Genomic DNA, 14,500 nt, shown 5'->3' with positions numbered 1-14,500 from the left:
TATTTAAAGAATAAATGCTTTAATAAGAAAAAATACAATGTTAAAAGTCTGGCAGTGGGAGTGTGTGGTTCTGCTGAGAGTGGAGAAATGCGCTGGGAGCAGCCCTGGCTCTGGGAGGACTGTGTGTGCACTCGTGTGTGGTGTTACAGCAGCCCTGCTCTCCTGCCCTGCATGTTCAGAGGATGTGCTGGGGACAAACACAGCTTGTGTGGGCTCAGATGTTCGTGCCATCAAAAAAAGAACCTATGGGGGGAAGAGAGTGTGAAGAAAAGAATTTAAAAAACAATAAAACCATCAGGCACAGGCAACATAAGTTCATAGAGGGAAATTTATGTTCATCTCATCTGGTATCTTTCTACAAGAAGGTCAGCTGTGTAGTGGGTGAAGGGAAGGGAGTGGATGTTTTCCGAGTTTTAGTAAGGCTTTTGATCCTTTTGTCCTTCATAGCGTCCTCCTGGGAAAATTGTCCAGCAGTGGGCTGAGCAGGCTCATGGTGTTCTGGGTGAAGAACAGGTTGGATGGCAGGGCTCAAAAGGGACTACACTGACTGGTGACCATTTCTCAATGGTGTTCCTCAGAGATCAAGTCTAGGGCAAGGTCTGTTCCATGTACTCATCAGTGCTCTGCATGCAGGAGGTGAATGCACTTGTGCTGGTTTCAGCTGCGGGACAGCTAATTTTCACAATAGCTAGTGCAGGGCTATGTTTTGGATTTGTTCTGAACATGGCTGAGACTGCAGAGATGTTTTTGTTATTGCTGAGCAGAGCTTACACAGGGCCAGGGCCTTTCCTGCTTTTGAACGGCGATGCTGGCAGTGAAGCTGGGAGGAGACAAAGCCAGGACAGGTGACCCAAACTGACCAAAGGGATATTCCAGACCCTGTGACATCATGCTCAAGATATAAACTGGGGGGAAGAAGAGGAGGGGAATATTTGGATTGATGGCATTTGTCTTCCCAAGTCACTTTACATTTGATGGGACTCTACTCTTCTGGAGATGGATGAACACCTGCCTGCCCATGGGAGGTGGTGACTTAATTCCTTGTTTTCCTTTGCTTTTGCTTTCCCTATTACACTCTCTTTATCTCAACCCACGAGTTTTCCAGCTTTTACCCTTCCAGTTCTCTCCCTGATACTGGAAAATGAGGGACAGAGTGAGTGGCTGCTTGGGGCTCAGCTGCTGGCTGGGGTTAAACCTCAACAGCACTGTTACCACATTTGATATTAATTATATTCCCTCCTAACATTTTAATAAGTGGAGAATAAGGGTTTGGTTGAGTGATTAATGTATCTGTAAATTAAAATGAATGTATTTTGCTTATTTTATTCATGTTAAATAAGGAATTGTCAAATGTTATCTTTGGATAAGTAGGAGTAATGTGAGTGCATCATGCTGACATTCCCCGAACCTGTGCTGTCCTTGGAGGTTTTGTTGATAGATACAGGTCTGCAGAGAAGAGTGCCAGAGAAGTCAATAGAGCAGGACATATGCAGGCATTTTCAGGATTTTGTCTGAACACTAGTTGCAAACGCTTGGTTTTGTTTATTATAACTGAGTGTTCAGAAAAGTGTTAGACTAATAATTAAATTATAATGACTTTGATCTAGGATTCATAGTTACTTTGCCTATCAAAGAACATTGCACCATTCAGAGCTTGAACTAATAGGAATTCATAGGAATTCATTGTGATCTAGGTAAGAGTAGACCCAGGTAACTACTCTGCTTTTTACTTTTTTCTCTCTTAATACAAAACTGATGTCATCTTGATGTGATGAAAAACTACTTATGGAGAAGCTGATTGTTGATTAACTTCCATATTCATAGTTAAAATGTCAAAAAAATAGATATGTGTGCTTTATGATTTCCAAATTATTTCACCTTTCTTTTTACTTTTAGTTGCCAATTTCAGATGATGTTATGTACCAGCTTGGCTGTCACAATATATTAAAGATTTTATAATTTAACGGAGTTTGACAAAGAATATGAATATAGTATTAAGATAGGATATAAGAATAGTGATGCTGAGTGGTACCACAGAATCCTTTCTTGAGCAGTGGTTAGCAATGGATGCTGAGGCTGAGAACAGGAGAGGATAATGTGATGTTTCCACAGAAATACCTTCTCCTTCTCCAGCAGTTATCCTTATGGATATCTATTGATCCCACACAACTCTATAAAGACGGTTATAGGGAGTTAAAGGCATTAATTTCAAATATCTGTATCTGTTGTCAGACAGTGCAGTTGTTTTCAATGGACAAATTAGACATAGCTCTATGCCATTACCTTTTCTGCAACTGCCTAACGGCCGCAACCATCTGGAGCAGGGTGTTTGTGAATTCAAAAGAAAAATATTGAACAGTGTATCTCAGAAGGTAACCAGAATGTATGACAAAAGTATAAAACAATGAAATGTTATTCAGAAGCTGAAATAGTAATGTTGCACATAACAGCAACTAGACAGTATTCAACTTAAACTGAAAACTTGCAAAACAAAAATTACAAACTTCATGCGAGACTGTGACTGCTGTGAAATGTGACGATGAAGTGCACACCACAAGTCAAGGACTTACTGAGGTTTATACAGAGGTGGCACATACAATTCACAAAAATACCGAGTTCTAACAGTTAAGGCTCAGGTTTCTGCACCCCAAGTGTTATGTTCACTTTGGGACTCTCACCACAGGACAATGAGGTGCTGGAGCATGTCCAGAGAAGGAGGGTGTAGCCAGGTGGAGCTCGGCCTCTTCTTCCAGACAACAAGCAACAGGACAAGAGGAAATGGGCCTCAAGTTGCTCCAGGAGAGATTTAGATTGTGTATTAGGAAAATTTCCCTCACCAAAAGGATTGTCAGGTACTGGAACAGGCTGCCAAAGGAAGTGGTAAAGTCATCATCCCTGAAGGTATGTAAAAAAGGTTTAGATGTGGTACTTGGAGACATGGTTTAATGAGGAACTTGGCAATGCTGGGTTAAGGCAGGACTTTGATCTTAGAAGTATTTTCCAATCGAAAACTTTCTCTGATTCTTCTGCAGAAGGGTTAAATGGCACGCTTTAGAAGTTATGCCAACACACACTGAGTCTCTAATGACAGAAAACCACGGAGCATCTGTGTGCTCTTGGACTTCTTGCATCTTTTTTTCTTTGTTTCTTTGGAACATTTGATATTGGCTGTGCAAAGACACCAGATTAGACAAGACATATGAGTCTGCTTCTGCCTTTTTGTCTTGAACTGTTATGATTATAGGCAGTTTGACACCAGGCCTGCAATACGTTATGGCCTGAAATCGCTCCCACTTGAAGAATCTGGGGCTGTTGCCATTTAAGAGAGCAGCAGGACGCACGGGCGAGGCTTCAGACCTCGCGGCACAGCGCGTCTGCAAGGAGGGACCGCAACACCTTTTTGTGCTGACGCTGCACTTGGTTCACATCAGCCTGCGAACCACCGCGGTGCTCGCCTACCCTGCCTGATATTTCACCTTCTTTTTGACAACAAAAAAGCCAAAAAACAAACCCACAGCAGGCACAGTACTCACGGGAGCTCACCCGTGACCGAGCCCCCGCAGCTCCCGGGCAGCACAGCTTCCCTGGCCCGCCCTCTCTCCCTCCCCGCGTTCCCGTGCCCGGCTTTCCTCCCGAGTCCCCTCCCATGTCCCGCCCCGCGGGCGAGGAGCCGGCCCCGGGCTCCATCCCCGGGCTGTCCCCGCCGGCTGCCGGCGCCGCTCCATCGCTGTGCGGCTGCGGGAAGCGCCGCCCGCCCGCACCGGCGTCCCGCGGCCCCGAGCGGCTCGGGGGCAGCTTTACAGAGCCGGCCCCGGCGTATATAACATGTCTGATTACCTATAGAGAGAAAGAGATGTGTATAAAAGGGTACTCATGCTGACCTCATAATGAGAAACGAGCCAATTCCCGCTCGCAAAGGGAATGCTCTGTGTGCAGGCACGCCGTGCTCCTGCGCTGGCTGTGACAGAGCCCGGCGGGCTGCGAAGGTGCCCGACCTCCCCAAGAGAAGAGAGTGGCCCGGTGGTCCCCGGGCTCCGCGCCGAGCTGCTCACCTGCAAGAACAGACCATGCCCAGGCCCTGCCGAGGCTCCCGCGGCAGCACGCTAGATCCCAAGGAGGAATGCTTTACAGGTAGGTGTGGTTAGCTGTTGTCTTTTGCGTGTCTCTTGTGTTCCCCAGGGGTTTTTTTGGGAATGGGATAAACACAAAGAATGTGTTGGTTGGTAACAGTGCAGTGTGTAATGCAAAACAAGAGCTTGGCTGGCTGTGCTGCTTTATTACATTGTTTTTACTGGTAATGTGTCGGAAACCTCCAATTCATATTTTACTCGAAGGACACTACCAAATGTGTGTATGTGGACTCTCTATGTTTCTGACAGTGTTAACTCCCCCGCCATTCGAGCTTTCTGCAGCTTTCCTAATTGCTGGGCCTGACAATGGGTGGGAATAGCACTGGCATTTCTGGCCATACCTGGAAGGAACACTCGTTTTCCTGGACATTCATGCCCTGACGTGCCCTGCACCTTGGGAGCAAAACTGTCCTGCCCTAGCTCCTCAGACTGAGGCCTGTCTGCAGAAGTGGACAGCAAAATCCCCTATTTAGGTAGTGAGGAGAGCCATGAATTAAGAACATTTATCAGTATCATTAAAAACTGATGAGGATGCATAACGAAAACAAGTGCTAATATTAAGGACTTTTTGCAGATAATGCCACCATTGTTTACTACAGGGGTTGATGAGTGAACCGAAATTACCAAGAGGACTTTCAAGGGATAAGCGTGATGTTACGACTGATACATTTTAGAGAGGTTGGGCTAATTTGTCAGTTGACCAGCCTTTCAGTTTTTGCTTAATAATGAGCACACAGTCCAGCCTACTCACTGAAATTTATGGATGTGTGAGTGTTGGTGGATCATGACCTCATTACCTGTACAGTTCAATTTCTGCACAAGCCCCCTGAGGGTTACTTCTGTGTTGTCTCACAGGGATTTATGAAATTTAAATTTGTACAATGCCCTGGAAAGGGTAACAGTTTTTATGTCTACGAATTTTATTGCCCTTGCATTGAGTATTTTACTGGCTTTTACAATATATTAAAATTCTGAGCAGTGGGATGTTTCAGTGTTTCTAAAATAATTTTTGGTTACGCTTTTTGGCACAGTCCTGCTGGTCTACTGACACAGTTACTTCTGGGCTTGCAGTGCTGCTAAAATAACACTCCAATGATGAGACTCTCAAAAATACTTTCTTCACTCTAATGTTTGAAATAAAGCCAACTGGGTTACATTTTTCTCAGAAATTATGTTACAATGTGTTGGAGATTTTTTCAGGGATGGCCTAGAAGGTAGCTGTGAGGAGCAGGTTCTCACAGCCTGTTTCTGTGAACAGCAGAGGTTCTCAGGTTATTTTTAACTACAGGTAAAAGTGACAAGCATGAAGGCCTTGAGAGCCTTGCACATCAGAGTTCTCAGGCAGTTTTCTCATAACAAGTGGATGTTCTATCTTTGGCTGTTTTGGGAAAGCAAGAATAATTTTGAGAACCCAAATCTTGGTATTGAAAACATAAGGAGGGGTTGGTATGTTATCTCTGACCTGTTGTGAGCTCAGATTTTGCAATATGCATGAACTTGATTAACACTGTTATAAAAGGTGACTGATTGATGAATAAAGTGGAGTCGATGGCTGACCAACGCAAGGTGGGTCGTCTCCCTCCAACTTCAATAACAATGTTGCTGAGATAGGGTAGTTTTATTGCTATTTTAATGCCTGTTTATGTTATACCCAGATAAAGATGAGAAGTGTGCTCTGCAGAGGTGAGTGGGTGTGACATATGCTGTATCGATAAACACTTCCACAGGCTGTCACCTGAATTTCCATGGCTGAAGAGAAGTATTTTAAATTTTAAATCTCATCTCTCACATGGCATGCAATGAACCACAGTGGGAGCTAGGGGCATTAGATGGAATTTTTTTGATAGAAGAACCCTTTCCACCCTAATCCCTATCTGTGCTTAGAATTTGTAGCATTGAAAAGAGTGACTTAGGAGAGGATGAACATGTCTTAAAATGTTAAGAGTCTGATTATGCAGGACTGTGCCCTCATGAAGAATCCTTGCTCTCATAACTGCTGCCACTGATGACAAGGAAATTATTTATGTGGGTTATGAACTATTTCTATAACAAAGAGTGTGCAATATTGGAGTCCCAAAAATGTAGCAAAGCTGTCCTAGGAAAAATTCCTTCAGGAGTTTTATTTTGCAAATTGTCAATTACATGAACTGTATTCTTTCTGAGCGCAATAAAACAGAAACTCCCTTCTTTGATGATGTACTCTCTGCTGATCCAGACAGGGAGGTGTGAAGTTATTTATTGGTTTCCCTAAACTGTATTTACAGGATGCTGTGTGAACCCAGGATAAGCAATGTGCCCTTCATATTTACTACAGGGTGTTTGAACAGAGCCCAGTGCTGTGTCCAGCAGTCTCTTCATGGGCCACTGAAGTACAATTGCTCCTGCAGCAAGGACAGACAGTGGCCAAATATCAGTGATACATGTTTAAATTCTCTAGAAATAAAATTCACAACAATGGCTGGTCCCTTTTTTTTCTAATAATAAAAAACTTTGTCAAAGATTTCATCTCAAGAGTTTTGAAGTACTTTATTTTAACCCATACTCAAAATATTTTTTAACTATTTAGAACGATTTCTGTTGAAGTTATTTGGAAAATCAGGATTCATGAGGAATTGTTGGAAATTTATTGATTCACTGACATTCAGAAGAGTATTATAAAAGAAAAATTTCCATTAGCATACAGGTCTGGAACTATGACTAAGATACTGAAGGTGTATGTTGTTGTATAGCAACATGCATCTCTGATACCATTGTGTATGGGAAACTCTCCTGATTAGAATTTAATTTGATTTATTACCTTATTTTTATTTCTTATTTAGTGTTTACAGATTAAATAAAACCCCTCATGTACATATAATAGATGTAGATGGAAATTGAAGCAATCAATCTTGTATTACAATGCCTCTAGCAAAAAAAAAAAAATTATGTAAGCTTGCCTGGAAAATCCCCAGTCATGGTATTAAAACTGATCTTATTTTTCAAGACAGTTGTCTTAGAAAGGATTAAATATGCTTCATAAGAAGAATCAAAAGTATGAAGACTAATAGATGAGAATCTGAAAGTAGGTTTCCAAGGTTTCCAGGCCCACATTTAGAGCTCCACTTAGTGACCTGTTTTTGCAAAGGTGCTGCCAGCTGTGTGTGTGAATTCCATAGGAATGCTCACCTGCCCAGCACTTCTGGGAACAACCTGTAACTCAGGGTCAGCAATGGGAAATTTCATAAGCCTTTTCTCGTAGTCCTTTTAAGTTGACCCATTTCATTAAGTTGGTTGCATGAAGTTCGAGGACACCCCCTCATGTCATCTGTTTTAAATATGTAAGTTTTGGCAGAGGAAAGCCTGGCTTACATAGAGGGGCCACGGAGGGACTCGAGATGCTGGCTGGCAGCACTGTGGCAGTTTCTCTTGGCTGTGAAGTGACTCTGTTTGATGTTGTGAACTTCCATGAGTATTTTAAAACCAGAAACTATGGTTCTGTTGTGGGTTTGGCAAATCCTGTTCTTGAATTCTCCTTGAGAGATGGCAAAAGTTTTTTTTAAGTTCCATCTAATTTTAGATGAAAATGGCCCATCACTGGAAATACTGACAGATGTCTTTTGTATCAAAAGCCAGAAAGTATATTTATACGTGAGCCCAAGCTTAGAGAGCATATTTTGTAAATTTAACTTGTTTCTTTTTTTCACTATATGTATTTTTCTTCTGCCTGTTGCAGTTTTGCTGTCTAAAGTGTTGATAAGTTTTCTATGTTTTTGCAGCATTTTGAATAAAAATTGGTCATATTATTACATAATTTACCTCTGGTGCTCCTTGAAGTCACTAATGTACAGATCATCATCTAGCATAGTGAAAATAATTAATTTTATTAAATTCTTTTATCAATTTTATTTATCAATGTAAATTTCTCAATCCATATCTCTCACTAAAATGGTAGTCCATTGTTGCTTCTTTTCTTTCATGTATATTGCCACAAAATTTTGACTTAGTGTTTTTTCAAGTAATAGCTGTACACAGCCCATATTCATTAGTGACAGAGTCAAAGTTTTTCCATGTGTTTTTTTTCCCTTACCACTTTAGTGACATAAAACTACTTCTGGGGATGTAGCAACTAAAGTGACATTAAATCTACTTTTCTTCTCAACGTCTTCCCAAATTACATGTTCTCATTGAGGTAGTTTAAATGTGGAACAATCAAAATGGCAGTCTTATGTGCAAGAATTTGTTATAATAATAATCAATAGATTCACGAATCAATATATTAATTTCTTTTGGTTAGAGTTCTGTGGGAACCAGCAATCTAAGCTGTAGCATCAAAACAGAGCAGAGTCTCTGCTTCTGTTTTTGCAAATTATAGCAATAACATGCAAAGCTTCCAAAATATGCTGTAGCATATCAGAGCACAGAAACTTGATAATTCAATGTCATGGCCTTATCATTTGATAGGATAAAATTTGAAGCTAATAATAAATTGTCATGTAGCCTTTGTGTGTTGTGCAGTACTTACTAGGATGGTGTAAAGCAAAAATTGGATGCAGTTAAAGGTTTTGTAAGTCAGTGAAATTATTTGGACATTATGCAATTTTCAAGTATCATATTCTATTTGAGAAAGTTTTTTTCTGATTAAGAAGGGGATTTCTGTTTGGTTTTGGTTTGTGCCATTATTTGCCTTTTTGTTTTGTTTTATTTATTTAATGTTATGGTATGTTGACCCTGGCTTAATGCTAGGTGTTTCCAAAACCACTCTTTCACTCTCTCAGCTGGACTGGGGAGAGAAAATTATGGAAGGCTCATGAGTTGAGATAAGGACAGGGAGAGAACACTCAGCAATTACCATCAGAGGAAAAAGAGGGGAAGTAAATTTAGTAAAATACCAGTCGAATTTGAATTAGAATATGCTAGTGAGAACTAAACCCAATTCTTTAAAAAAAAAATCTTCCCACCATTCACAGCCTTAACTTCACTCCCTCCTTTCTCTGCCTCCTCTCACCGGGCAGGTGCATGGGCAATGGGGGTTATGATCAGCTCTGTCACACCTTGTCTCTGCCAATTCTTCCTTCTCATAGGAGGGACTCCTCACACTCTTCCCCTGCTTCAGGATCATTCCCACAGGAGACATTCCTCCATGAACTTCTATGGCTTGAGTCCCTTCCACAGGCTGTCATTTTCCATGAATTCATCCCGTGTGGGCCCACAGTGGGGTCACAGCTCCTGCCAGGAACCTGCTCCAGTGAGGGGCTCTCTGCACAGGCCACAGCTCCTGCCAGGAACCTGCTCCAGTGAGGGGCTCTCTGCACAGGCCACAGCTCCTGCCAGGAACCTGCTCCAGTGAGGGGCTCTCTGCACAGGCCACAGCTCCTGCCAGGAGCCTGCTCCAGTGAGGGGCTCCCTGCACAGGCCACAGCTCCTGCCAGGAGCCTGCTCCAGTGAGGGGCTCCCTGCACAGGCCACAGCTCCTGCCAGGAGCCGGCTCCAGCACGGGCTTCCCATGGGCTCCCAGCCTCCTTCAGGCACACCCAGCTGCTGTGCTGTGGCTCCTGCAGGGGCTGCAGGGGAATCTCTGCTCCCCCCTGGGCCTGCAGGGCCTGCAGGGGCACAGCTGCCTCACTATCCACGTTCTCTCTCTATTCCTTCACTGACCTTGATGTGTGCAGAGCTGTTCCTCTCTCACATTCGCACTCCTCTCACAGCTGCAATACTCCTTCTGCAGTACTTTTTTGCCCTTCTAAATTCATTATCCCAGAGATGCTGCCACTGCTGGGCTCAGTCTTGCCAAGCAACTGGTCAGTCTTTACTTTAAAAAATGTGTAAGTTTTTGCTATGGGTATGAATTAAAGAATTTTCAGTCTTCTGGTCAGTTTGTTAATGATGAAGATGCAACAGATTTAATTTTTAAAAACTGAAAACATAAAATTTAACTGTTTCAACATCAGAAATAAACAACTTGTATTGAGATCACAAGTCCTATCTTACCTTCTGAAAGATTTGAGGGAATTGTTTTGCATTTCTTTGAGAGGAACAGAGAAACAGTACTGTCACCGCTTTTGGCATAATTTCAGGTGTAGTACTGCCTGAAAATTAGAAACAGATAGGTGCTTATATTCTTTCCACTGTGTACTTAGCCCTCAAAGGTTATGGATCATTTATCTGTGTTTAGGGTAGTATGGAACAAAATTTTCAAAATCATCAGCCTCCCACTTATTTTTTAATGTATGTATTTTGTGAAGTCTCAATAGCTTTGGAACAGGCAATAGCAATGGAAGTGGAGAGTGGAATGTCACAGCAAAGACAGAGAGACTCTTACATCTCGTGGACAATGCTGGCTTTTAGGATACAAACAAATCTGGTGAAAGCGATTTTACATTATTTCTTGTATATTATTCTGGCTAGTGCTCCTAAGGCATCAACCAGCATTTACTTTTTCCCAAAATGCTCTTTGAAATGGAATGCAGTCTCCATCCTGCAACCTGGGCACCTTCCATGTCAGGTAGCTCAGGTGTGAGCACATTTGATAGGGCTTCTGTGCAAGACAGGAGGCTGGAGCTGGGACACCACCCAGGTGAGATCTCAGACCAAGAAATATTTCTAATGCATCTTCCAGGCAAGGGCCTGTTTTGCTCTTTGAGTACAGCAAACAGATTTCTGATTCAGCAGCTTCAGGGGAACTGTAGCAAGAGAGAGGGAGCCCAGTCTGTGGTGATTATTCATGTGCAGACAGGTTCTGTGTCTGGACTCTTGGCTGAGGCTGGTGGATTATTCCAGTCCTTGCAGCCAGAGGCAGCTCATTTGGCATTATTTTCTGGTAACTTTTCCAACAGCCTCTTTTATCCACTAGTGCCAAGCTACCGAGGACTGGAGCGGCCCGGTCTGAAGCAGGCACTAGCCAGCCCATGTCTGTCTGTGTCCTGGTGGTGCTGATGAGGGAGGATGGCTCCAGCCCACCCATTCCTGTTCCTCTGTGTGCATTTGCCTGTGCCTGGCCTTGGGGGCTGCTGCCTGTTCCTGTGGCTGAGTCTGGCACTTCTCTTGCAGCCAGCACAGCCACCCTGCCAGAGGCAGACTCAGAGCAGGGAATGAAGGGGAGAAATGCAGAGGGACAGGCCAGTGTTAAAATTACCACATCAACACGACTGTGGTAACTCCTTGATGGCCTTGTGTTACATCCACAAGAAGTTCTGGGTGTCTTTTTCTCTGGAGATCAGCTGCAGATGTGTTGTGCCTGAATATCTGAGAAGCTGAAAATGGAAATGGAAATTTATGCTTAGGATACATATATAGTTAACACAAATGTATTTTTAAAACTCTGTTATGAACAGCCTGATTGGGGAGTGAAGATCTTACTGATGAGCTTTGTGGAGTATGCTTCAGGAATTACAAAAAGGTTTTCTTGACTGGAGTAGAAGCATTATAGAACTGTACAAACTATAAATAACTGTGGCAGCCTCAGCAACCTCTTACTTAATCTACAGGCAGCTCTTTGGCTCAAGAGCAGTAGCTGGGATATATTCTTTATATTTACTGCAATATTAAAATATGGATATTTGTCTTTGAAGGGTACCATTATGCCGGAGCTTCATGTGTTTCTGTTGGTAATTAAGCAGTAATGGTTTTTTTTCTTCTTTTGGGTTTTAAAATATTATTGGAATCTTCTCACTATTTCAAATGTAGCGGGCTTTCTTAATTCCTTCTAATCCCCTACAGCCTTTTAGGTCTAGGAAAAGTTAACTCTCTCACAGAAAGTCAATTGCTTCTTCACAGCAGTTCACTCTTTTCTAATTCCGTTCTTTGGAGTAGAAAATGTATCTTTAAAAATAGTGCAAGCTTCTGAGCTTGAGGATTACTGAGAAGAGTATGAAGGTTTCTGCAGTTACTCTTTACTTTTCGTATTTTTCCTTAATTCAATAAGAATGCCAGTTTTGGGCTTTTTGTTTGTTTTTAAGGGGACAGAAAAAAGCCTATTCTCTTCAAAAAAATAATATTTAAGTGAAATACTATTGTTCATGTGTGCCACTCCCCTCTAGTGAATAGAAGTGGAATTGCTTCGTGTTGTGCCATGTCATTGACCCCCTAGCTGCAACCAGATTATGGAATTTTTCTTCAACTTTCAATGACAGAGAGTTATCTTTATTTCAGTGGAACAATGTGAACTTTTTTCTGCTTTTTCTATTAAGGAAGAAATAGGCTTTCATTGTGAAGCATGCTAAATTTGTTAAATCCTGTCCTTTACACACACACAATGCCCAAGTAAAAATAAAATTAACAACAGCAAAACTGTAGTAGTTCTTCCTCTGTCTGTATATCCCTGGGTTTGAGTGAAAGTTTCACGCTCCTTGCCCCTGTTTGCATACAGGGGCATTTATTTTAACAATGTTTACTTTTTTCTTGATAGTTGAATACATTTTTGGTGTAGTAATTTTAACTCTTCCATGATAGGTTGATGTTTGCATTATTAAACCTTTGAGTAATTGATACTAAAGCTCCAGTTGTTTGGTCACAGATAGGTGTGTAGTTCTAGATAAAAATACCTATCTACATATTTTCACTTGGATGTTTTTGTTAAAGAGGTAACAGAGGAAAAGAGTTTTACAAAAATGTTGTGTATGTAGTAAATATTCTGTCAAATGTCAGCTAACAAGGCACCAAGTGTGAGATTTCTCTGGCCAGAGGCCAGTGAAATAGCTCAGCAGTCACCCTAGTCTGAACTCTGTACTTATCAGCCATGGAGAGAAATACATGCATTTAGCTTTCCATTTGTCATCGAAAGCACACAGCTAAAATATGCTCATAGCCAGAAGCTGATTGTTTCCATTTACTGCATATGACAAATGTATCAAGCTAGAATGAGATGAGTCCTGTATGGGGTGGTCTTTAAAAAAAGATCTGTTTGTGCCTGCTTTTTTGCCCATTAATTGTGCCCTTAATTCATATGATAAATGTGTCATTAATTCATATAATAAATGTGTCATTAATCAGTAGTGCTGGTGAAAACAGCTTTTTCTTTTACACTGACAACCAAATTTAGTCCATTAGAGTTGCACTGGCTGTGAAGGCCACAAGCCTAACAAAGTAAACAGCCTGAAGAAGTTGTATGAGATGTAGAAGTAGTGAACCCTAAATCAACATAAACTGTGATGTGAGGCAAATGTAAGCAGAAAAATATTTCATAGAAAAAAAAGAGCATAGATCCAAGATATTTTTAGTTATGTCTAAGAGATGCAGAGGTATGCTGAGACTAAAATTAGCTCTATAGAATTCCATATGTTTATTTAGCATACACACTCATGAAAACTAACCCTAGACATCCACCTTCCTGAAGCTTAAAGAGCAAAATGTATGAATGTAGCTGAAAGTGTAACACATTCTCGTTTTCCTTCCTTTAGGATAGTGTACATTTCACATCCTTGCTCTTTTCTGCTACGCAAAGATGCCGTTCACCCTTGTTCTTAAAGGATGGCAGATGTTTCTTTAAAGGTTAAAGCACTTTTTTTTTTTTTGAAAAAGATAAATACTAAAAATATGAGGCCAAATCCCATGCCATGTAGTTAGGCAAAACTCATACTCAGATTTGGGGATTTTAGCTTTGCTTTTCTTAATGTACTGTACTGTACATTACTGCATCTTTTTAGTTTCTTCCTTTGTAACAAAAGGATAAAGTCCTGTTTGTTATCGCACAGCATTTTCAAAGCTCTAATTTTTAAATACTGTTATGGAATTGTTATTGAAAACTATCTCTTCTCTTTTCCAGAGAAATCAGTGCTTGCCCAGCCAACATTTGTTTTTGAGAAGAAGGATCGTTCTTTGAAGGTAAAAAGCCTTTTTTCCCCTTTTTCATTATTGATAAAAATTGGTAAGAAATAGGGATTCTGTAGACAATTACCCTGGCAGCAGGATAAGATTTTAGTCCTGCTGAACAATTGTAATAAATGGTCTGAAAATAGAACAAGGAAGAACAGAAAACAGAAACAAGACTTAATGCATATATGCTGGACTGTTATACTTCATGTCTCTGTCTAGAAAATGATTGTTCTATTTCACTGACCTTTCCATGCTTGTTTTTTTTCCAGCGGCCTGCAGAAGACCCAGTTTGCCAAGCTGAAAATGGTAATCACCACCTCACTGAAACAGCATAATATAACCAAGTGATTCATAGGTCTGCCTATTTTCTGTGAAAACAGTGTTTGGACTCTTTCTAGGACCAGGGGCAAATACCAGTTACCGGACTAAGATTTTGTGGGTTGTAGAGCCACCTACTCTGTCCTAATATACATGTCCCTGTCTTCCCTCAAGTTCTTCCATCTTACTTCTCGTATTTACCAGAAAGACAAGCTCCAGAAGCCCTGAAAATTGACCAAGTGTATTCATCTGTATGAACTCCT

At 41.4% G+C, this 14,500-nt stretch overlaps 1 protein-coding gene across 1 annotated transcript in view; it reads left to right on the top strand.

The window, feature by feature from the left end:
* The first annotated feature begins 3,702 nt into the window (after positions 1–3,702).
* RANBP3L (RAN binding protein 3 like) overlaps positions 3,703–14,500 on the top strand; it is a 32,526-nt gene continuing 21,728 nt past the window's right edge. Inside the window, exons 1-3 of the mRNA XM_064736567.1 lie at positions 3,703–4,131; positions 13,870–13,928; positions 14,189–14,225. Of these exons, the coding sequence (XP_064592637.1) occupies positions 3,888–4,131; positions 13,870–13,928; positions 14,189–14,225 (340 nt within the window). The 5' untranslated portion in view covers positions 3,703–3,887. The remainder of the gene's footprint in view (positions 4,132–13,869; positions 13,929–14,188; positions 14,226–14,500) is intronic.

The sequence above is a fragment of the Zonotrichia leucophrys genome, chromosome Z, assembly GCF_028769735.1.
Source record: "Zonotrichia leucophrys gambelii isolate GWCS_2022_RI chromosome Z, RI_Zleu_2.0, whole genome shotgun sequence".
NCBI lineage: Eukaryota > Metazoa > Chordata > Aves > Passeriformes > Passerellidae > Zonotrichia > Zonotrichia leucophrys.
Note: the sequence above shows the minus strand (reverse complement) of the source record. Positions and strands in the feature narration are given on the sequence as shown.